Here is a 23797-nt window from a genome sequence, read left to right as displayed (position 1 = left end):
AGTGGGCTCAACACCTACACACACACACACACACACCGTCGCTGCAAGCACACAGTACACACACACACATCTCATCTCCCATGAGCTGGTTCTAGGCTCCTCTCTCTGTTCCAACCCTGAATAGAATGTTCAACACATCCGCATAAACACACACAGCAGACAATGGCTCCTAATGGGCCTACACAGAACGTCTGTGCTGAAGTCTCAACACCTACACACTGTAGTGTGTGTGTGTGTGTGTGTGTGTGTGTGTGTGTGTGTGTGTGCAAGGTACACAGCCCTGTTCGGTGGTGTAAGGATGATGTGGACCTCTTCATTTTCTATCCCACTCTTCTCTGACTCACTCACTACACCATTAGAGAGGAAATACAAGGCCAGAACCCTCCATTAACACGGAACAAGAGGACACAAACACGCTCTCTCTCTGTCAGAATAACAGACTAGCGCCCCTCAGTACCACACCCAGGATTGGCCGACATGAAAGACTGACAAATGAGCTGCGTTCCTCCCCTCCCTACATCTCTCCTTGCTGTCCTCTGTCGCTCCCTCCTCACCCCATCCCTTTCTGCTGCCCCCGGTGAGGTCTACACGCAGGCGCTGGGATTCAAACCGGCAACCCTTCACCTTGAGGCTACACCCACCACCGTCCCGACATTAACCCTGCCCCGTGTAAAAAGGCATTGAGACCAGGTGAAAGCCCTGTGTTACTGCAATCTGTCACAGGCGTCTCTTTATTGGACACGCAGGAGATCCCAGAGAGGCGGAGTCGTTGAAGGCCACACTGGTGTTCAACAGAGCATTGTGTTCACAGTGGGAGGGTTGGAGGGCCGTGCCTCGTAACACAGGAGGGAGGATTGTAAAATCTTTAGTCACCCCTCCTTTTTGCTCCCATCGCCTCTCTTTCTCTCCTTTACCTCTCTGTCTCTCACTCGCTCTCCCTCTATCCTCCGTCTTCCTCTTGCCCCCAACCATCTCACTATCATCTTTCTCTCCCCCTCTCACTGTTAAATCCCACACATGGCTCTGTTCTCTCTCCTCCTCTCTCTGTTCCCACCCTTAGGCATAGTGCGTGGGTCTGTAAATGTTTTTGTTCTTCATTCTTCCTCTACTCTCCTGTTTCTCATCCCCCCCCGCCCCTGTTCTCTGCTGTCCATTCTTTGGTCTCATTTCTTACACACTTATGCGCACACATACGCATCGAACACAAAACTCTGCCTGGGTATCTCTCGTGTCTTCTTTCAAGATCAACTTTGGCGGTTTCTCTTAGGCTTTGTTTCGCAGTCTTCAAGGACATATTGGGCTCTATTTGAACCTTTTACTGCAGCGGGCTAAATCAGGGTCACGCAGAGTGTTTCTCGGTAGTCTTGAAGAAATCTACTTTGAAACAAAAGTATCCACCTCACACACATGGTTATGAGCTTAAACAACATCCCCCTGTAAAAGAAGACACCATGTCAGATATAGAGTTGAAATGTATTCAATTGACACTTTATAGACATCACAGAAGACAACAAAATAAATGCAAGTTTGACATTGAAACAGTATTTTTGGCATATTTAAAAAATAATAATGTTGATTAGTTATGAATAAATTATAGGTGTGACGGGGCTTGGCCACTCATTGGCCTATCAACACATTTCATAGCTTAATACTGCATGCTGTTGTCTCAGGTTATTGACGTCTTTGCGTTGTCATCAACTCCAATTAGGTTGGGTGGCACGAAATATTATCTTCCTCGTCCATTGTGGATTGAATAGCATAGGCTATACTAATGAGTAATGCCAACAGTGGGAAAAAAAATCGAGTGTTTACTCAATATGTTTGGAGTGTTGACAGACATTGTTGTAATGAATAAAGGCCTTTGCACATCTAAAATAACAAATTTACTACGCTCCTGTGACTTGTATGTGTGAGGCACGTTCTCAATAAGCAATGAAGAGCCTGGGCCTACCGTTGATATGGCGTTAAAGGACTGAATCATTTGAATATGTTTTGGCGGAGTACGTCTTTGGTAACAGGACAAGATGTGCACTTTTTTAATGGGGATGCATACCAGCCTATGTGTATAATGCAAAAAGAATGCTGACTAAGAGTGAAACATTTAGAACCTTTTTGGGGGCTAATGCATGGCCAGGGTAAGAAAGACACCAGACACATTGCTGTTGAACCAGCTTTCGTTATAGTAGGGTAAGGGTAGCCAAAAAGGGAATGTGTTTTTAATCAAACGAAACCGAAAACAAGCAAACCTCTTTCAATGATGGGCATATAGCCTGCGTTGAGTTTTTTTACGCACATCCAAAATAACAACAGGAGCTGGTTAAACTAACGTACAATAAATAGCCTACTGTACATCGATAACAAAGGGGGATGTCCGTTCACTGTTTTGCTGCTCCCAAACTTGATATTTTAATAAAGCTTTGGTGATTTAAGATGTATTCCAAAGTGAGCGAATGCATTGGGCAGGACAAAAAAAAAACAGCCTTCGTTGAGAGGAGGGAAGGCTAAAGTATACTACATACGAGGTTTACGGGCACAACAAGTACATCTCTCTTGTTCCATGTGCATATGGGCACTGTACATCATGGCTGAATAGGCTGCACTTCTGCTGTCAAAATCCGTGCCATAAACAACCGCGTTATTGCTAAAAAAAAAAAAAAACATTCTGGTCGGTCTTAAATATCCCCACGGGCGCAGGTTTTTAAGGACACGGCTAAAACATTGCCACCTCAGCACAAGCGTGTCCATACAAAACAGCTAAATGACCAATCCTGGCGCTAGGGTTTGAAAATAGAAGAGCGCCTGCATTAACAGGTCTAACTTGTAAAGGAGCGTGGTTTAATGCCTGCCGAAAATAGAGCCCATTGTCTTATTCCTTTTGATGATCCAGAGTGTGGGGAGGATGCTTAGGCTTTGCCCTGTTTGTGTCTCTGCACTCTTGTTTGCGCCAGCGTTTTCTCCCTTACCGTGTGACGTGGGTGTCACAGGGGGTGGTGACCCACTCTTAGAACACTTAACCCTACATGTCCGGCAGTGAAAGAAAAACAACATGTTTTTCCAAGCATGCACAATGTCGTGTGTGTGTGTGTGTGTGTGTGTGTGTGTGTGTATGTGTGTATGTGTGTGTTTTACAGAGGCTCTTTACGTAATTGACTTTTCTTCTTTTTTTTGCTCATTTTGCTGAGTCATATTCTTTGGAGAGAGCTATGGCTGTTTTCCAGAAGAGAAGGAGCGAAGTAGGGGGCTGGGGGAATTGAGAACAGTGAGAAAGGGGAAGGGTTGGAGCGCTGTTCAGCGTATTCTCTGTAACGTGACAGTTCCCCTGGTGCAGTTTGTATCACGCGTCTCAGAGTAGGACTTCTGATTTAGGATCGGTTTTGCGTTTTTCGATCACAATAAATGACACAACATAGATAAGAGCGCTGAGTAGATCCTGAAACAGCCGTCCTACTATAAGACACTTGATACATATAGGCCCTGTACTCCTTTCCGGTCTGAAGTGCAGTGCTTCCTCGACTAACCGTGTACCAGTACCCCCTGTATATAGCCTTGCTATTGTTATTTTACTGCTGCTGTTTAATTATTTGTTACTTTTATTTTAAATTTTTTACCCATCTTTTTTTTTTAACTTAACACTTTTTTTTCTTAAACTTCTTAAAGCATTGTTGGTTAAGGGCTTGTAAGTACGCATTTCACTGTGTGGTCTACACCTGTTGTATTCAGCACGTGACAAATCAAATTTGAATTGATTTGAAGGGGCTATTCCTGCATGAGGGTCCCTCTCCCTGCACGGGGAGGCCTTCTGATGCCTGAGGGGATCCTCTCCCTGCACGGTTAGGCCTTCTCCTGCTTCTGCTGCACGAGGAGGCCCTCCTGCACGGGGAGGCCTTCTGCACAAGGAGAAAGGCACAGTGATACTGTATAAGGGCCGGCCTCTCGGACCAGCTCTGTAAGCTGCTTCCTCACACATGTCAAGGAGTGGAGAGCCCTCGGGGAGAGGCAGGCAGGTCATAGCTTCTCGTCTCTCTCCCGTTACCCCTCCCCGTCTCTCTCCCGTTACACGCACACACAGACAGACACACGCACACCCCTGTCACACCCCACAAAGGTCAAGCCGTTTACACTGTGACAAGGCCTGACCTTTGAAAGCACAGAGATGCAATGGCTTGGAGGAATGGCTTGCGCTAAGGGGGATAAAATAACAGGATACACGGTCGTCGGATGTGAAAAAGGTTAGTGTGGAGTAGGGGGTTAATGTATTGCCGGTGGGGTCCCCATAGCTCCTTGGTGATTAAAATCTGATCGGCCAACTAATTGCCTCTGTACAGGGTGCGACATTACCGTTAGGCTAATGTCACGCAGTCAGAGACCTCAACAGCTGGGCACTGTTCTTTCATGTAGCGCTATTTAGTTGTGTTTTTCCACAGCGCCAGGGGTCCGGCTGTGTTCGTTTCATTCATTTCACCCGTATACATTTTTTCCCCCCTCGCAGGCAGTTGTGTCACGGTAAAATGTCAAAGGATCAATCATCTATGATGTCCATATTAGGACAGCCTCATTCCCAGCAGGACTAGTTTCACTCTCAGCGGGAGACTCGCTTTCAATCTGTCCTAATATGGACAACGCAATCAACTTCCCTCCATGTTTGTCGTCGAAGGTATGAATGCTTGGAATCTTTTGTTGTTGTTGCCATCTTGGATACACATTTTTTTACATATAAATGATCAGAAAGCACAAGTTGAATGTACAGTATATACTCTAAGGCAGTGGTTCCCAAACTTTTGGAACGGATCCTGGAACAGAGTTTTCACACATTCCCATGATGCCGATATATGGGGGCCATGGGGTGTATGATAATATGATTAGGACCTTGGTTAGACTGTGGTTGGAATGCAGAGATGACCCAAACCTTTCCCTCTGTCATTGCATAACGAAACCAGGGTCGTCTCATCTGGTCCCAATAACATGGCTACTTATTGCCGATAACATTCCTGATGCAGTCGGGAGGCCATGTGCTGCTGGAAGGAGTGTGTGTGTGTGTGTGATTATTCATTCCAAGGTTGAACGAGCCAGACCCATCCATCACCCATGGAGCCAGTGGTGTCTGGCCTGTCCTTCCAGGGCCCCAGCAGCCAGTCTGACTGGGCTGTGGGATGGAGGTGGAGACAGTGGAGACGGTCGAGACCCATGGAGGGAGGGAGATGTCTGGGCTAAGAGACACAACATGACTGGGCTATCACCACCTGGCTCAGCCTGTCACCTCAACCTTGGAGGGGAAGGGAGGGAGGACAGGAGGGAGGGAGATGACCTCAGACTCTTATTTAGGCATGTGGAGTGAGCACGAGTCTGTGAGAAGCGGAGATTGAGAAATTGTATTCGTGGGCAAACTGTTGATTAGTCAGAAAGCTGTGGTCACATTCGCGGAGCGGTGTTGTTTCTTTGAGTATGTTACATTGAGCATCTTGGATGTAACTGACAACACTTATGTGGTGTGTCTCCATAGAAACCAGCACTCTGGCCAACACAGCCTCTCCCACTTTGTCTGGTCCAATGGAGAGCAGCACTGCCCAGCGGGCGAGCAGAGGTTAGTGTCTGGAAGCATGTGGAAATGTTGCATATAGATAATTTATGTGTGTATGTACACTACCGTGCAAAAGTTTGGGGTCACTTAAAAATGTCCTTGTTTTTGAAAGAAAAGCACATTTTTTGTCCATTAAAATAACATCAAATTGATCAGAAATACAGTGTAGACATTGTCAATGTTGTAAATGACTATTGTAGCTGGAAACGGCTGATTTTTTAAAATGGAATATCTACATAGGCGTACAGAGGCCCATTATCAGCGACCGTCACTCCTGTGTTCCAATGGCACGTTGTGTTAGCTAATCCAAGTTGATCATTTTAAAAGGCTAATTGATCATTAGAAAACCCTTTTGCAATTATGTTAGCACAGCTGAAAACTGTTGTTCTGATTAAAGAAGCAATAAAACTGTCCGCCTTTAGACTAGTTAAGTATCTGGAGCATCATTTAGACTTTTAAAATGACAAACTTGGATTAGCTAACACAACGTGCCATTGGAACACAGGAGTGACGGTCGCTGATAATGGGCCTCTGTACACCTATGTAGATATTCCATTTTAAAAAATCTGTCGCTTCCAGCTACAATAGTCATTTACAACATTGACAATGTCTACACTGTATTTCTGATCAATTTGATGTTATTTTAATGTTGCTTTTCTTTCAAGAACAAGGACATTTCTAAGTGACCCCAAACTTTTGAACGGTAGTGTATGTTATTGTAGAATGTTTGATGATTGATGTCTCTCTCTCTCTCTCTCTCTCTCCCTCTCTCTCTCTCTCTCTCTCTCTCTCTCTCTCTCTCTCTCTGTCTCTCTGTCTCTGTCTCTCTGTCTCTGTCTCTCTCTCTGTCTCTCTCTGTCTCTCTCCCACCCTTTCTCTCCAGGAGCTAGCTCCTCCCCTCCATCCATGGGTGGTGTGTGTGACTTTGAGCAGGGTCTGTGTGGCTGGACTCACGACCCCAGCGCCTCGCTCCATTGGTCCCTCCACAACAGCTCCAAAGCCCCGGCCCAGGGCCCCGGCCTGAACCTCACTCTGCCCCCCACCGGTAAGTCTCCCTGAGCATAGCACAGCGAGCTTCCCCACCTAAGTCAGAGTTGGCAATGGTGGTTCACTACAACCATGTTCAGAAGGCAAGAAAGAGGTTAGATCGCCACTTGGGCTAATTTACCTTGATATACAGTAAAGTCCTTGTTTAGTGTTTGTGAACATGTGGAGGTACAACAACTCTGTTTGAGCCTCAGCCGAGGCTGATTTTGTGACTTATAAACACACACAACCGCACAGACGTACACACACACACGCTCACACGCACACACTTATAATGTGTAACTCCTCCAGTCTGCTCTCTGGGACTGCGCTACAACTCTGTGATGCTAACGGATCGTTCCGGGAGTGTTCTGGACAGGAAAAAGTTAAGAACCCGTAGCACTTATTTTAACTACAGAGGCAAGAGATTCCAGAGGAAAAAAACAGGAAAACCATTATTCCCAGCCGCGCATTCCTGACCCTTGATTACCTTGCAGGCAAATCTCTAGTTTTCTAAGTAGCCTTCCATGTTCTTAGAGCAATTACTAAGTCCCCTTTATACATACCCCCAGATCAAAAAAGAGTGAAGCTTTTGGCGTATTAATTAAAGATATGAGCAGTTTGGAGTTTTTCTTTGAGGTTTCCTTACACTGACTGTGCTATAAATGGCATCCTATCTGCTATATGGTGCACTACTATTGACCAGGTCCCTATGAGACGGCCCTATGGGTCCTGGTCAAAAGTAGTGCCCTATAATAGGGAATAGGGGGCCATTCGGGACTCAGCCACTGGGGGTTAAAGGGATTGTTATCCTGACCTTGTTTTAAAATTCATTGGTTTTGATATATTTCGAATAGGGCCCATTAAATATTTAACGAGCTGCAAGCTGTGAAGAATTGACGGCGGAGCTTCAGGACCTGCTCGCGCTCAGTGGTTGGGAATCTCTGTCACCTGGGCTTTAGGTCGGGGAATCCCTGGGTATGTAGGTCGAAGATTGTTGCCTAATCATCATAAGCCTAAGAGAGAGGCTCTCTCTCTCTCTCTCTCCCACTCATTCTCCCTTTCTCTCTCTCCCTCCCCTCTCTCCCTCCCTCCCTTCCTTTATCTCTCTCGTGACCCAGAAAACCCAGACCCAGTAACCTCTTGATCTCTCTCCTTTTTAAAGTGTGAAAACATAACAGCTTGGAGAACATGCGCCGTAGCATATCAACGTGTGGTGCTGGCGGCGTCCATAACGAGGCCTGTGTTTGTAGATTGAGTCCTCCTTGTCTTCGCCCGCTGCAGGAGACTGCTGAGAAAATGGATTAATAATGCTGTTGCATCATATCACGTGAACGCGCCCCTCTCGATTATGAGCTGTCTGCTGAACAAGCTGCGGAACAATGGGGAGGGGGGCGTTCAGAGACGCTGGGTTCACCCGAGGTGTAGGGAGATGGGGGTTCTCCGCGAACACATTAAGATCAGTTTGATAAAGTGGGGATGTTTTCCGTGTGGCGAAGACCCACACATGCACACACGCAGATGTACGGACGCATACACACACACACGCGCGCGCACACACACTCATACACACAGTCACACACACACACACACACTCACACACACACACAGATAGACACACAGTGATAGACAGTGCCGTATGGTGCTGAATGGGAGGGCTCCTTACACACACTGTGGTGTTTGGAAGGGCCAAGGGAGACCCTGTCACACACGCTGTCTGGTGTGACACACACACTAGAGAGCAGAGGGGGGCTGTCATCGTGGATGAAGCTTTCTTCCCCCTCCACAGATACTACTGTGTGATCTGCTAGACAGACTATTAGGGTGGCTACACACACATGCACATACTGTACTGCACAGTATAATACACACTTGACTGTAGTAAGCTTTCTTCTCCCTCTCACATACAACTCAAATTTCAGTCGTCTCCCAGATTCAAGTTAGGCACACATTGTAGGCTGTACATGTCCTTGACAAAGTGTTCAATTCATAACAATTGAGTGATCTGAATTTACATTGTGGATGCTGATATCTGTCCTTATACCGGTAGTCTATACCTATAATATAATCAAGTAAACGACTTAGTTCCCCCCACGACAGCACATTCTTTTACGACGCACATTTAGCTACAGTAACCATAACATGGACACAAAAACACAATACTGAATTTAGTTGGCATTAAATCAAACTTTTATTTTTCTGCAGAAAATAGTCACTCTTGTGGTTCTACAGCTTCTCATGCTGTGATCCACACATCAAAGTATCTGTGTTGGACTGAGTCTTTAAGCTGTGAGAAAGACCCTCCATGTTAGTGGGAAAAAAATGGCCCTTGGAGTCCCTCACGTTTTACATCCTCATCCTCTTGGGGTCGTAGTCCTGGTGAGTGCTGCTGCTCCTCATATCGCCACCATCTCTCTTAGTGGAGGCTGCTGATTGGTTGTTGGAGACTGTTGTCTGGCTCGTGGCTGTCTGGCTACTGGATGATTGTTTAGTGGCTGTCTGGCTCGTTGGCCAAAACATAGCGGAATTCTGCTGGCTGGATGACCAAAATGTAGCAGCTGCTGATTGGTTGGGCCAGACTGTGTTCTTGGTAGTGGCTGCTGATTGGCTGGGCCAGACTGTTGCCTGGCCTTTAGCTGCTGATTGACTGGGCCAGACTGTGGCCTGCCAAGTGGCTAGTGCTTGGCTGTTGTCTTTTACCTCCACAACAACACTGACATCCATTGGCTCCACATCCTGATGACAATGCACTTGATTGTTGTTGTTGGTCTGGGGCCCCTCTTTCCAGTCCATAAAATGATCCTGGTCTTGTCCATAGCTGGAGTTTGGCTGGAAGGTGGCAGGGGCTGAGTTGGGCTGGAACTGGCATGCAGGTGGGGTATTCCAAATTCGACTTTGCCGTTGTCCCTGCAATTAATAAATCATTAAATCAGATTTTACTTATAAAAGCCCTTTTTTACATCAGTATTTTTGAGAAACCCACCCTGACCAGGGCTCTGGTCAAAAGTATTTCACTAGCTATGTAGGGAGTAAGTTGCCATTTCAGACTACTCATTATAATCTAGGCTAAACAAACCTGGCTGAACCAGGTTTGTTTGGCCTAGATTATAGTGAGTAGTCTGAAATGTTTAGGCCAGACTGTGTTCTTGGTAGTGGCTGCTGATTGGCTGGGCCAGACTGTTGCCTGCCAATCGACTTTGCCATTGTCCACTGCAATTAATCCATAGCTGGAGTTTGGCTGGATAAATCAGATTGTACTTTAATCCATAAAAATCAGCCCCCTTTTTACATCAGCATTTGTCTCAAAGTGTTTTTGAGAAACCCACCCTAGACCCAGGGCTCTGGTCAAAAGTATTTCACTAGCTAAATAGGGAATAAGTTGCCATTTCAGACTACTCACTTATCTTGGCCAAACAAACCTGGTTCTGGTTGGCAGCCACTCCAGGCACGGGAGATCCTCCTGTCATCTGTGTGATCAGCCATGAGGCAAGAACGTCCTTAGGAACCATCCTCAACACTAACCAGGTGAACTGGTCCAAAGGGAAGGGATGGAAGGGCCCAAACTGGCTCAGATATTGGAGATAGTCCATTATTGAAAGAACTTGTTGTAATTTTAGTTTTTTTTTAAATTGTTCAAGAGCAGATAGCAATGTGATAGGCAACGCTTTTCAAGGGCCTAAATGATGTGGCTGACCTCTAGAACCTTGCTTCAACAGGTGTTCGGATGACATCACAGCTGCATCACAATCGAGGTCAATGACTATGACACTGTGCACTGTGCTCATCGAGTTCCGTTTCTATGGTCTCGCTTCAAACTAAACAGCAATAAAGGCCCATTCCATAATAAAAATGTGTTTTCTATGAAATAAATCAAATAAATGTTTTCTATGAAGCTGAGGGATGGAACTGGAGAAATGTAATCACCAAACAATTTTGTAGATGGAGCTATACATGCAAGGACTGAAAGTCCAGGGGGTCAAAATGATCGTTTTAATCATATTTTGAAAATAGACACCTGTTGCCTGGGTACAGGGGACATAGACTATTTATGTATCTATTACATCGTTCATGTCAGTTTAATATACAACGGTTTGTACATGAACATTCAGTTGGAATATGGTGATGCCAATATCCATCACTTCGTCGTGCCTAGTGCCTCTTGGACAATATTCACACGTGGTGATTTTCATCTGTAGTTCCCTCACCTAACTTCTCTAACACACACTGCGATAAAGCACAGGTGATTTTGTCAGGATTGTGTTGATACCCCCCCCCCCCGCGTCAGGGTTCCAAGTCCACATCCAATTTACTAACTAAACATATTCTATAAACTACTTGACTGTGTTTAACACAGTGCTATTGTCTAATGGGTCTACCTGAATACCAATGGGAATACCAATGGGAATACCAGTCTACCTGAATACCTATGGGAATACCAGTCTACCTGAATACCAATGGGAATGGCTCCTTTCGGTTGGCTGTGAATTCATCCCCTTCCCTTAGTGCTTGACTCTCTCTCTGACCCTTTTCTTCTGTTAGGTGGGATTTGGTATGTATCATATCCCTGTGTTATTGTAAGTCTGACCTTGTAGTTGTGGTATTGTGTGGTTTTATTCTTGTCTGCGCTGATGTGCGTGCGCGCGCGTGTGTGTGTGTGTGTGTGTGTGTGTGTGTGTGTGTGTACACTCCCTCATGTGTGTGCATGTATTTCTCCTGTGTTCCCCTCACTGCAACATCTCAAGTCTCTAAACCCACCACTGCGTTGTCTCCCTTCCCCACACAGACCTGAATAGCTACCTGTACATCGACGCCAACCCCAAGACGGAGCAGCAGCGAGCCAGGATCCTAAGCCCGATGGTGGGACTCGACACGGGGCCTCTCTGCCTGCTCTTCTCCTACCAGCTGTGGGGAGAGGCCCAGGGCACCCTGCGCATCCTTCTCCGTGATGCCCATCACGAGGAGACCCTTCTATGGGCACTCCACGGCGACCAGGGACCCGTTTGGAAGGAGGGTCGCACCATCCTGCCCCGATCCCCCAAAGAGTTCCAGGTATTCGGGCGTTAGCATGCTCCCCTCTCTCTACCATGAAAATAGTCTGTTGGAGTTAGCTGGAGAAACAAGTAGAAGTATTATTACTAGTGGTTATGTGTTGCAGCGATTCTATGTACTAGATATATCCCTGCATCTACATGTAGGTCATTTGTATCTTCTTCCCCTAATCTTCCTCCTTCCTCCTCCTCCTCCTTCCCTTCCTCCTCCTTCCCCTACTCCTTCTCCTCCTTCCCCTACTCCTCCTCCTTCCCCTCCTCCTCCTCCTCCTTCCACTCCTCCTCCTCCTCTTCTTTCCCCTACTCTTCCTTCCTCTTCCTTTCCTTCCTCTTCCTTCCCTTACTCTTCCTCCTCCCCTTCCTTCCCCTACTCCTCCTCCTCCTTCCCCTACTCCTCCTCCTCCTTCCCCTACTCCTCCTCCTCCTTCCCCTACCCCTCCTCCTCCTTACCCTAATATTCCTCCTCCTTCCCCTACTCTTTCTCTTCCTTACCCTACTCTTCCTCTTCCTTCTCTTCCTCTTAATCTTCCTTCCCCTACTCTTCCTCCTCCTTCCCCTACTCTTCCTCCTCCTCTCAGGTGGTTATGGAAGGCTTCGTTGACCAGGGAACCAAGGGCCATATCATGATCGACAACATCCACATGAATTCTGGTACACCTTTGGAGGAGTGCACACGTAAGCCTGCAGATCATACAAACACGTGTACACACACACTCACTGACACGCATACAAACATGTGCACACACACATCTGACCCTCCAGCACCCCAGTTATTTTCCTCTGTCATCCCACCACCACACCACTCAACTTCTGTTCCCCCCTCTATCTCTCTCTCTCTCCATCATCCCTTCATTCCTTTTCTACCTCCTCCTCCTCCTCTCCTCCCCTGGGGTCCCTGACTTGTCACTCCAGTTGTGCTCTAAACACCCCACTACACACACACACACACACACCCCAAGTTCCCTCATCGGAATCTTGGGGACAGACTTGACTGTTACTACTGAAAGCCGTAGCGAAGAGATGAAAGGAGAGAGAATGAACGAAAGAGTGGAGTGTTATTCCTCTGCCAGAAAAAGAAAGGAAGAATGGAAAGTAGGCCATAAACGCCCCGTGGGCCCCCGCGATGCTAATCTATGTTTCGTTAGATTTCTTCTCCTCTCGTATCTGTAAACAGAGCTTTCCAGAGCCGTCAAAGCAATAGATCCGGCACTGGTGTGTGTGTGTGGGTGTGTGTGTGTGCGTGCGCTGGGCTTTTAATCTAGCCAGAGCAGGGGGGTTTAGGACTAGGTCTTAAACAGATCACAGACAGACTGTGGGTTCTGAGCCAGAAACCTGCCATCATCGAGTTTGACTTCATAGAGTTGGGCTGTGTGTGTGTGTGTGTGTGTGTGTGTGTGTGTGTGTGTGTGTGTGTGTGTGTGTGTGTGTGTGTGTGTGTGTGTGTGTGTGTGTGTGTGTGTGTGTGTGCGTGTGTGTGCGGTAGTGTGGTTGTTAGACGAAAGATGAAAACCCGTCCCCCCTCTGTCAACCTGTGTGGAAGTGCCTCCACTCTTCTCCGCCTCTACACATTTTCTCCTTCTTCCTCATTCCCAAGGCATGCTGGGAGTGTTCTTATCAACCAGCGCAGTCGAGTTTGTTCACAGCACATTGGTGTTACAGCCAAGAAGGCTCCACTTCCCAAGTCACCCCTCTCGCAGGCCCCCATGCTTTTTGTTGCCATTCCAAGTCAATCAGACTGACCGTTGTGTGTGCAGTCAGCCAGCCAGGCAGCAACCTTCCCAGCACAACTGGACTCCACAACTTTGAATGACTCAAACTTCCCACAGTCGCCCTCCAAGTCTCCCAACTCACAATAACACACTCTTTGACATTGCATTCTACCCCAAGAAGAGACATACCCACATGCTCTTTCATTGTACTCCTTTTGAGTTGAAGTATTAAGAAAGTTGTCAGTGGGCAATAGTGATATCAGTGCCAACAGAAATGTAATCCAAATTCAATTTGTTTTAATGTTTTTGGCTGACTTTCCTAGCTATTTTACAGGTTATAAACAGTCTTGTTTGTTTGTTTGTTTCTTTCTTTCTCTCTTTCAGAACCCTTCGCTGCCTTCCTTCCCGACATGACAGGTGAGTTTGCGCACCTTTAGCCGTGTAATGATGTCACTTCCTGCGCAAATGTTTCCGCTTCCTGCTCGCTGCACTGCGCTGCACTGTACAGCTTTGGCTAATGGGAGCTTTGCTTGATGGCACCCATGTGACAAGCCCAGTCCAATCAATGAAAATGGGTGTGCAAGAGCTGTGTTCGCCGCTTGACTAATGCTGCCTTGGTGACCAACGATTCCCAAGAATCATCATCAGCATCCAGGCATCATCAAAGGACATCAGAGCCCGCTGAATCCAGCAGAATCCAGTTTATTGCAGAGAAATTCATACTGTTGCTTTGACATCCATGTTTTTAAAAGAACTGTCTGCCTCAATAGAAGAATAGGGAGAGCTATAGGGGATTGATGTTATTACTTGATATAGTGTTTTTGGCTGCTGGTTCCAATAAGATAAGAGCTGGGGAATTTGTGTGTGTGCAATTTCTTCCTCCACCGTGACGCACGCATGTAGACACACACACACACACACACACACACACACACACACACACACACCACCCCCCCCCCCCACACACACACAGACAGACTCACACACACACACACACACACACATGCACACCACCACCCCCACACAGACACACACACACAGACTCATACACACACACATGCACACCACCACCCCCACACAGACACACACGCACAGACTCATACACACACACACACACACACACACACACAGACAGACTCATACACATGCACACCCCAACACCACCACCCCCACACAGACACACACACACACACACACACACACACAGACAGACTCATGCACATGCACACCACACCACCACCCCCACACAGACACACACACACACACACACACACAGACAGACTCATACACATGCACACCCCAACACCACCACCCCCACACAGACACACACACACAGACTCATACACACACACATGCACACCACCACCCCCACACAGACACACACACACAGACTCATACACATGCCACAGACACACACACACACACACACACACACACACACACACAGACTCATACACATGCACACCCCAACACCACCACCCCCACACAGACACACACACACACACACAGACAGACTCATACACATGCACACCCCAACACCACCACCCCCACACAGACACACACACACACACACACACACACAGACAGACTCATGCACATGCACACCACACCACCACCCCCACACAGACACACACACACACACACACACACACACACAGACAGACTCATACACATGCACACCCCAACACCACCACCCCCACACAGACACACACACACACACACACACACACACACACAGACAGACTCATACACATGCACACCCCAACACCACCACCCCCACACAGACACACACACACACACACACACACACAGACAGACTCATACACATGCACACCCCAACACCACCACCCCCACACAGACACACACACACACACACACACACACACACACACACACACACCACCCCCACACAGACAGACAGACTCATACACATGCACACCCCAACACCACCACCCCCACACAGACACACACACACACACACACACAGACAGACTCATACACATGCACACCCCAACACCACCACCCCCACACAGACACACACACACACACACACACACACACACAGACAGACTCATACACATGCACACCCCAACACCACCACCCCCACACAGACACACACACACACACACACACAGACAGACTCATACACATGCACACCCCAACACCACCACCCCCACACAGACACACACACACACACACACAGACAGACTCATACACATGCACACCCCAACACCACCACCCCCACACAGACACACACACACACACACACACACACACACACACACACAGACAGACTCATACACATGCACACCCCAACACCACCACCCCTGCACACACATACACACTTCGTAGTGAAACGTAATCAAATAGAGTGACTCAGCTGCAACGCCGGTGTCTCTCTCATCCATTCAGCTCTGTCTAATGAGCGTGTGCAGTGGCAGGTACACGCACCATTTCCCTCTGTAATTATGTGGCATGGTCGAATACTCAGGGTGGCTTCAACTCTACACCATACATGGAGTCGCTCTCTCTCTCTCTCTCTCTCTCGGGTCCTTAAACTGCTGGTTTTGTTCCTTATTCTTAGCTTAGACCTGAGTGCTTGGAAACGGTTGTCGGCGTATGAGTTCACAGACCTGTATGAATAGGAGAGCTTGTGTCTTGGAAGACGTTGTTAGAGGGGTTCATAGGATTGAAGTAGAGGAGCTGTGTTTGGGTGTTGGGAGGATCTCCACGGAGATACTTATTGGCTTGAAGAGGAAAGAACTGGACAAGAGAGCACCAAAGACGAGAACAGAACTGAGCAATGTGTTTCCAAGGAAATCCAGTTGAACCTGCCAATCAAATTCCATCACTGTCTCCAAATTAAAGGGAGAACAAATCCAGAACATTCCTATGTAGGCTCCATGGGGTCTTATGATTGGTCAGTGGAGCATTGAAATAGTGGCTCCTCATTGGGGGGGGGGGGGGGGGGGGGGGGCATTTTACTTCATCAGCGGAGTAACGTAACATTGCATCAGTGATTTTTCAATTGAGTTTACAAAAAGTCAACAACTTACAGTTTGTGTCTTGATCCAACCCAGGTTTCAATCATAAATCAACCACAGTGCTTGAAACTGAATTTGTTTGTTGACAAGTGAATTAGTCTGTCCAGTGTGTGTGTGTGTGTGTGTGTGTGTGTGTGTGTGTGTGTGTGTGTGTGTGTGTGTGTGTGTGTGTGTGTGTGTGTGTGTGTGTGTGTGTGTGTGTGTGTGCGCGCGCGCGCGCGTGCGTCCGTTCTGTTACAGCTAATTGCCACGCCCTTTGTTTCACACCCAAGTTATTACACGAGAGCTTTATTCATTGGAGCATTGGATCAATTCAATCCCACAGACTCATTGAACATCCGTAGCTATGCTCCACTGCTCTCAGTGTGAAAGTCACCTCTCTCTCGCCCTCGGCTGCAACCCAAGCTTCAATCCTCAGGTGATAAAAAATATATAAAAAATGTAAAAACCTGATGCGTTTTGATTTATTTCAGCCGTTATCTGTGATGAATAACTTTTTCCCCCCTGTTTGAGCCGGCATGCTTGTGCATGCCCATGTGCTCGTACGCCTGCTGTTCATGTGATGGAAAGCCACAGGGGAGAAAAATCAACACCAAAACAAAGCAGTCCATTGGATGTTCTTTGCTTGCACCCTCCACCCCGAGCCAACATATTCCTTATCTCTCCACCAGGGGGAGGTGTTCCTGGCGGGAGTGACCCCACAGTAGACACGTTGGCGCTGCCACTAGTACCCACCCTCTGGTACTACCTCGTGGCCGCCGGGGGCGCCCTGATACTCCTGGCGGTGGCCGTCTTGGCACGAGCGCTCTGTTGCCATCGACGAAGGCTGGCAGCGAAGAAGAGCCAGCTCTCTGTGGCCTACCACAGCCAGTCCCAGTACTTTCAGTACTCCCAGTGCTCAGCCAGTAACCCAGTGGCGGCCGCTCCAGGGACGGAGCCCGTGCTCACCGTGAGGCTAGACAACCACGGCCACCAAACGTATGCCCTCTGCTGAAAGGAAGAGGTGGTCCTTACAGCTAAACCCCTCCCCTTTTGATGGCTCATGGATGAAGCAACGGGGGGACAAGGATTGGAAGTGACATTTTCTGGGCCCTGCTTTCATCAGCAGCGGATGTTACTGTTCACAGACTAGCTCTTCGAACACTATTTCTGTCACTTGAACCTGCCTACGGACTACGTAGAGATGAAGCGATCTATGCGATTGGCTTGTTTCAAACCCAACCTCCAGCCTTACTATTGGTTCTGGTTCCTAACCCATGGGCTTCCTGGAATCACGCCAGCACGGACACACTCTGTGTGGGCTAGCCTCCCGGCCCGGTGTGGGTGTCGTGGTTCAGTCATGTAAAACCATCCAGCGCTGTCAGACCACAAACAGACAAGCGAGAGATACTGTCTCACTGACAGCTCTGCTGAGAGAGAGAGAGAGAAAGAGAGAGAGAGAGAGAGGGGGAATGTCACAGTCAGAGCCAACGGATGCTCTACAGGAGCGACTTCGTTGTAAAGACGGTGCTTCAGGACAGGCTGCTGAGTTGTCAGTGTTACTATCACTGAAGGAAATGTTACATGGATACACCGTAACAGTTGTCTTGTGATTTGTATGATGAGTGGGCCGGGTTATTGGGTATTACCAGTGTAAGACAACAACAACAACAAAAAAAGCATGTTTGAATATGACATTTTTACGTGTCGCTCTTATTGACCTGACGAATCGATCTCATTCGCGCAGCTCAAGAATAACATTTTAGTCGTCCCACGCCGGAATCCCCGCATCAAGCTTCTGATTGAATATGACCCCTCAGTCAGTCTGTGAGCAGAGTCCCCTCTCTTTATAATGTCGTCATCGTCAGTGATTAATGCTCATTCCCACATTGTTTGTGCTCTGTCTCGGAAAGTCCTCGATGGTGTCACCCATGTGAAAACATGTGGCTGGTAAGCCCCACATCCAACCCTATGCAGTACTCTCAAACAGCTGGAAGCCATTTTTTTTTTTTTTGGTCTTAGTTGAGAACGCTCCAAAACATAGAAACCAAAGACAAACTACAAACAATGCTTCCCTATGACATAAGATGGATGCTGGCAGGATGCATCCCTCATTAGAAAGTTGAGGGTATAAAACAAAAGGGCCAAGAATGTCATGCTATAACAACTGGTGGCCAAGATCATTGGAAATATGTTTGAAATGGGACCGGGCCCGATTATGATAATAGCTACCACATATTTAAGCTGGTTTGTTAGTGGTTATGTCGAGCTCTGAGGATCAGATGGCCCTTAAAGGGGAAGTTCACCCAATTTACAAAACGGTGGCCATGTAAATAAAGCCTAAGCATGGATTCTATAGGCTGCTTTCAGGGGAAGAAAAACAATATTTAATTGTGCGTGAACTATCCCTTTATTAATGATCAACAGTTATCAATCTCACCATTATTGTACATCCAGAGGTAGTTTAGTTCAATTCCTGCCCATTTAACCACCAAATATGTCAGAGGTGTTTTCCGATCTCAAAAGCCGCCTATGAGATGTGTCCACGTCCCATAGTTGTGTCGATCCACCTATATGCCCCAACCCCGAATGAGTGGAAAAGATAAACCACTAAATCAAATCAGTCAATGATGGGGCTTCCATTTACAAGCGGTGGCCCGGGATGTGAACTTACCTCAACATAAGACCAATTCCCAGGTCTGAAAGCATCTGACAAACTTTGAGTTTGTAATGAACTGTCCCTTTAAGTAGGACAACCGAATGCGTTGTACGGTTAGAGTGATGCCTCCACAGTATTAAGTAAAACATTTCTATGGAAGCCACTATGTTATCTGGCGGTTTAGATAACGGCTAAAAGGGACATATTGAGTGGGGTGAATATGTGTGGCAATCCATTTTTTTTTAGTTTCCTCAGAGCGACGAGAAGTTTTTTTGGCACCCTCTCACAATGTGCTTTTAAATCAACCGGGGGTTGGGCACCCCACTCTGTCCATCTCACCGTAGGTCCGCTCCCAAGCTCTTAATATCTCTAATCAGGTAATGGAGCGATAACATTTATTTAGTCTGCAGTAAGCACTTTTCTCTTTTCCCGTCTCCTGCACACACACCGACACAATCTCTCACGCATACACACACACACACACACACACAATCTCTCACGCATACACACACACACACACCGACACAATCTCTCACGCATACACACACACACACACACACACACACTTACACTCTCTCTCACACAGGCGCACATACACCCCTCCCCCGGCACACACACACACTGTACCCCCCCCTTCCCACACACACACACACACACCAGCAGCCAATAGCTGTTGCCCCTGGAGACCACATTAATGATTCTCGTTGAGGGCTCCAGTTAAGGTGTTTCTTGCCAAGCAATTACTCCCACCTCTGTCCACATGCCAAGTGTTGCACACACACACCTCGCGAGATGTCAACAAACCTGAAGTTAAAGTGCCGCTTTCAAAAAACAGCGCCCCGGGGGAGGGCGGGGGGGGTTGAGCACTTCTTAGCACCACTCTCAGTGCTGACACTCGTTGGTGTCTCGTGATGATCACACCACATCACAATGCAGTGGGTGGAAGCCAGGAGGGAACTGATTATATCTTCATCTGTTTAGAGCTCAGTGCATAATCTATTTGTAGGATGAGGATGATGATGAGGAGGAGGATGATGATGACGATGGTGAAATTGTTTGCTGATACTTTACTTGGGCTCCGGAACCTCTTTGTGAGCAATGTGAAAAGTGTGATTTGAAATAGTTGAATGAATGTGAATATGGTCTGTGGTAATAAAGTGGTATTTTTCTACGTTGTGGTACGTCTCTGTATGTCATTGGACTTGAGCAGCCCCAACACATATATATAATTAGTGTAATTAGTCATTACAGTGAAGGAAGATTGACGTAGACAGCTTACATTATTGCACGAAACCAACATGTACTGTATGGATACTTGGCATTGTGCATACAACAGAACGATTGTACAACGTATCTTCTTCTCTCATAGATAAGAGGCCAGAGTTTGGAGACAGCAGACTTTTTAATGGCAGGGACCAGTTAGATGGAGGTAAGTGTTTCCACCGACTACAATCTATTTTAAGTGTCCATTACGGCAAAATGTTTTTCCAAATGTGAAAAAACGCCTAGTTTCTAATAGGCCTCTCTCTTTTTCTCTCCTCTCCTCTCTCTCTCTCTCGCTCCCTCTCCCCTCCTCTCTCTCATCTCCCCTGTCTCTTCTCTCTCTCTCTCTCTCCTCCATCTCTCTCTTTCTCCTCTTGTCCAGGCTGGGCGTTCCCCAAGGAGTTGCATACGGCGGCCCCGTCCTCCGAGCAGCCGGAGACGCTCGTCTCCTCCTCGGCAGAGAAGGACAACTCGTGGCTGTACACGCTGGACCCCATCCTGGTCACCATCATCGTTATGAGCTCCCTGGGTGTGCTGATGGGAGCTGTGTGTGCCGGCCTGCTGCTCTACTGCACGTGCTCCTACAGTGGCCTGTCTTCGCGTAGTTCTACCACGCTGGAGAACTACAACTTTGAGCTGTACGACGGCCTCAAGCACAAGGTGAAGCTCAACCAGCAGCGCTGCTGCACCGAGGCATGAGGCGAAAGAGTAGAGAGAGGAGAGGGGTAGAGGAAAGGAGAGAGGCGGCCATTTTGAGGAGATTATCTCCTCTTTTGTTTTCTCTGCGTAGCTTGGACTGTGAATTTCCTTTCTGAGCTGAAGGACTACACCTGCCAGATGGAAGAGCATTTTGGGGAAAAGCCACTTTTTAGACTGATCTTGAGACCCCTCCCCCTACTTCAATCAAAGTGGCGCTTGAGGTTTTCTGGACCGAAGCCAATGAGGGAAGGATTGGGTATTTCCCAGAGTGGTCCCTATAGCGGACTGTTCCATTGACAGGGGAGTTCAAATATCAACACATATCAATGGGCAAATACCTACTATCCCCCCCCCCCCCCCCCCCAAAAAAAAATAAATAATAATAATTCAGAACTCCATATAAATACATCATAGTTTTCTTGGTCTAGTTTATAAACTGGAAAGATGTTATAAACTCCTTGACACTGAAAACGCCTTAGACAGGTGCTTAGATAGTGTTTCTCTATCACCTGGACACAGTGGCTTAGACATGTGGACACAGTGGCCTAGAACCTAGTGAAGTGAATTCTTTCTGAAGCGTTTTTTTGTTGTTGTTTTTTTGTGTTAGACTCTTGCGTCTCTGTAACACATCAGCCTCAGTTCTCCACCCCATTTTCTGACAGGCCTGTGGTATTTTTAAACTAATCGCCATCTTTGGTGTGTGTCTTTTTGTTATTTGTTCAAGCCTTCTCTGTTTTATTGCTTGTTTTATCTCGCTGCCAGCCTGTAAATGCTGATAAAATAAGGAGGGAGGAGGAGGGGGTTCTAATCACGTTCTCTTCTAAACGTGTTCTGTTGAAGATCGAAAGCAAGGGAGTTTATTGTCAGATTTAGTTTCCGGCTGTTGTTGCCGGTGGGTTGCTTCGAAAAGTAGGTTGACGGTCGTGTTTACAGTAAACTGTGGCTAGGTGAAGTAAAAACGTCAAGGTTGAAGATGGTTTTGGTCAGTGCAGCGTATGGATTGCTGGGAAATCCAGGCAGAGACTGAATAGCCGTCGACAAATGAGAACTGATGAAGAGAGAAGAAAAAAAAGTAATCAATGGATCACTAAATCCTAAAATCAACCTCTCCGGGGACAATGTACTCTGAACGAATCGACAATAAAACGCAAAGTGGGATACAAAAAAAAATATATACATATATTCTAGACCATTGCTTGACAGTGGACACACATCTGAGCTTGAAGTCAGCGATTGGTAGAGGAAGCACCAGTTGGAAGGACACCATTCCTTCAGAGTGGACTGATGTGGTCTTGGTGTCATGATTCGTGCTCTCCTCGTCTGATGTTTGTTGCTCTTTTTTCCCACACTTTGACTCCATTTTGCATTGTCACGGCCAGGCTGGCGTTTTAACAGGAAACGGGTTCACGGGGAGAGGTAAAACCAGGAGGATTTAAACACACAATCTGCTCCCTCTGGACTATCTAGCCTTGCGAAGGAGGAGAGGGAAAGAGAGCAGTAAATATTTCCACTGCACCTCAGACTTCTCACTTTCACACACACACTGATCACACACACGCATACACAGCGTGCACCATGCTAGCGCACACACACACACACACACACACACACACACACACACACACACACACACACACACACACACACACACACACACGAAGAAATAGTATCCTGGTCATTCTGATGCGATGCTGGGCATGTATATGTCTGTGTGCATCTGGAGGCACTGGAGTGGACCCAGGCTAGTTGGGGGGGGGGGGGGGGGGGTTGCTGGGCAATGAGGTGGAGCCTATCCCCTTCTCCCTTCTGCCCTCCACCCCACCAAACCCACATTCCCTCTCCTATCCCAGAGGCTCCCATCACTGGACCCCACTGACTCTCTTCCAGGTGCCTTGGAGCTTCTGTGGCCCAGCTTGCCTTTGTAGCCCGTATCAGATTACAGATACAGGACCGCAGCCCAGTCTGTCTGGGCAAGGAGGGGCCAAAACACACCTCCCTGGGCAAGAGAGGGGCTAAACCTCACAAAGGACCACTCTGACTCTGGTCAGACCTAATTGTTGCTTGGAGGCTTTGTACAGAAATGCTCTTTTTATGATTGTTATTAATATTGTTATTCTGATTATTTAATAAAGGATTTATACCATACACTGGGGTTTGGTGGCCATCGCTGGATGTGCTCATTTGTCTTGCTTTGTGTGAGTTTCAGATGGGTTGTTAGTAGGAGGATACTGAGGTAACCTCGGCTTATACACGCACACACAGTACATTGTGTTGTCTATAGCCATGTACACACTTAAACACTCAGGACAAACACCCTCACAGGCACATTTCTATTCACACACTGTACACCGTTTGTATTCACAAACACTCTGTATAGGTCACACGCGCACAGGCTTTCAAACATGAACACAGACATGCATACACACAGTGTCAGCCAGCCATAGTTTTCCTCTCATCTCTCCATGGCCTCCCGTTAGCCCAGACCTCTAGTCACCCTTGTTTAGGAGCTCCAACATTAAAGCTTTTGAAGTGCCCGGCGTCTCACACACACACACACACACACATATGATTACTCTGCTTCCTCCATTTACATGGCTCCCCATCTCCTACACATGGTTTTGTTTGGCCATGTCAGCCCTCATACCTAAACACTAACACAACCAGAAAGTATGGCCTGTAACATATCCGTGACTGCAAGGATTTCTCTGGTTGGTATTGATAAGAGGGAGGAAATGGCTACAGTCTTAACATGAACAGACTGTGAATTTAATTTAAAGGGAAAGTTTAATGAC

General features: G+C 47.3%; 1 protein-coding gene across 2 annotated transcripts in view; it reads left to right on the top strand.

Moving 5' to 3' along the window:
- LOC139413112 (neuropilin-2-like) overlaps positions 1-23150 on the top strand; it is a 74555-nt gene extending 51405 nt beyond the window's left edge. The window contains exons 11-17 of one of the 2 annotated variants that reach the window (XM_071160173.1): positions 5501-5581; positions 6462-6623; positions 11388-11653; positions 12231-12327; positions 13746-13778; positions 20413-20472; positions 20689-23150. In XM_071160173.1, the coding sequence (XP_071016274.1) occupies positions 5501-5581; positions 6462-6623; positions 11388-11653; positions 12231-12327; positions 13746-13778; positions 20413-20472; positions 20689-21005 (1016 nt within the window). In that variant the 3' untranslated portion in view covers positions 21006-23150. Of the gene's footprint in view, positions 1-5500; positions 5582-6461; positions 6624-11387; positions 11654-12230; positions 12328-13745; positions 13779-17076; positions 17852-20412; positions 20473-20688 lie in introns of those variants that run through there. The other variant, XM_071160174.1, reaches the window with a different exon arrangement.
- Positions 23151-23797: the final 647 nt, after the last annotated feature.

This window comes from Oncorhynchus clarkii, chromosome 7 (assembly GCF_045791955.1).
Source record: "Oncorhynchus clarkii lewisi isolate Uvic-CL-2024 chromosome 7, UVic_Ocla_1.0, whole genome shotgun sequence".
Taxonomy (NCBI): domain Eukaryota; kingdom Metazoa; phylum Chordata; class Actinopteri; order Salmoniformes; family Salmonidae; genus Oncorhynchus; species Oncorhynchus clarkii.
Note: the sequence above shows the minus strand (reverse complement) of the source record. Positions and strands in the feature narration are given on the sequence as shown.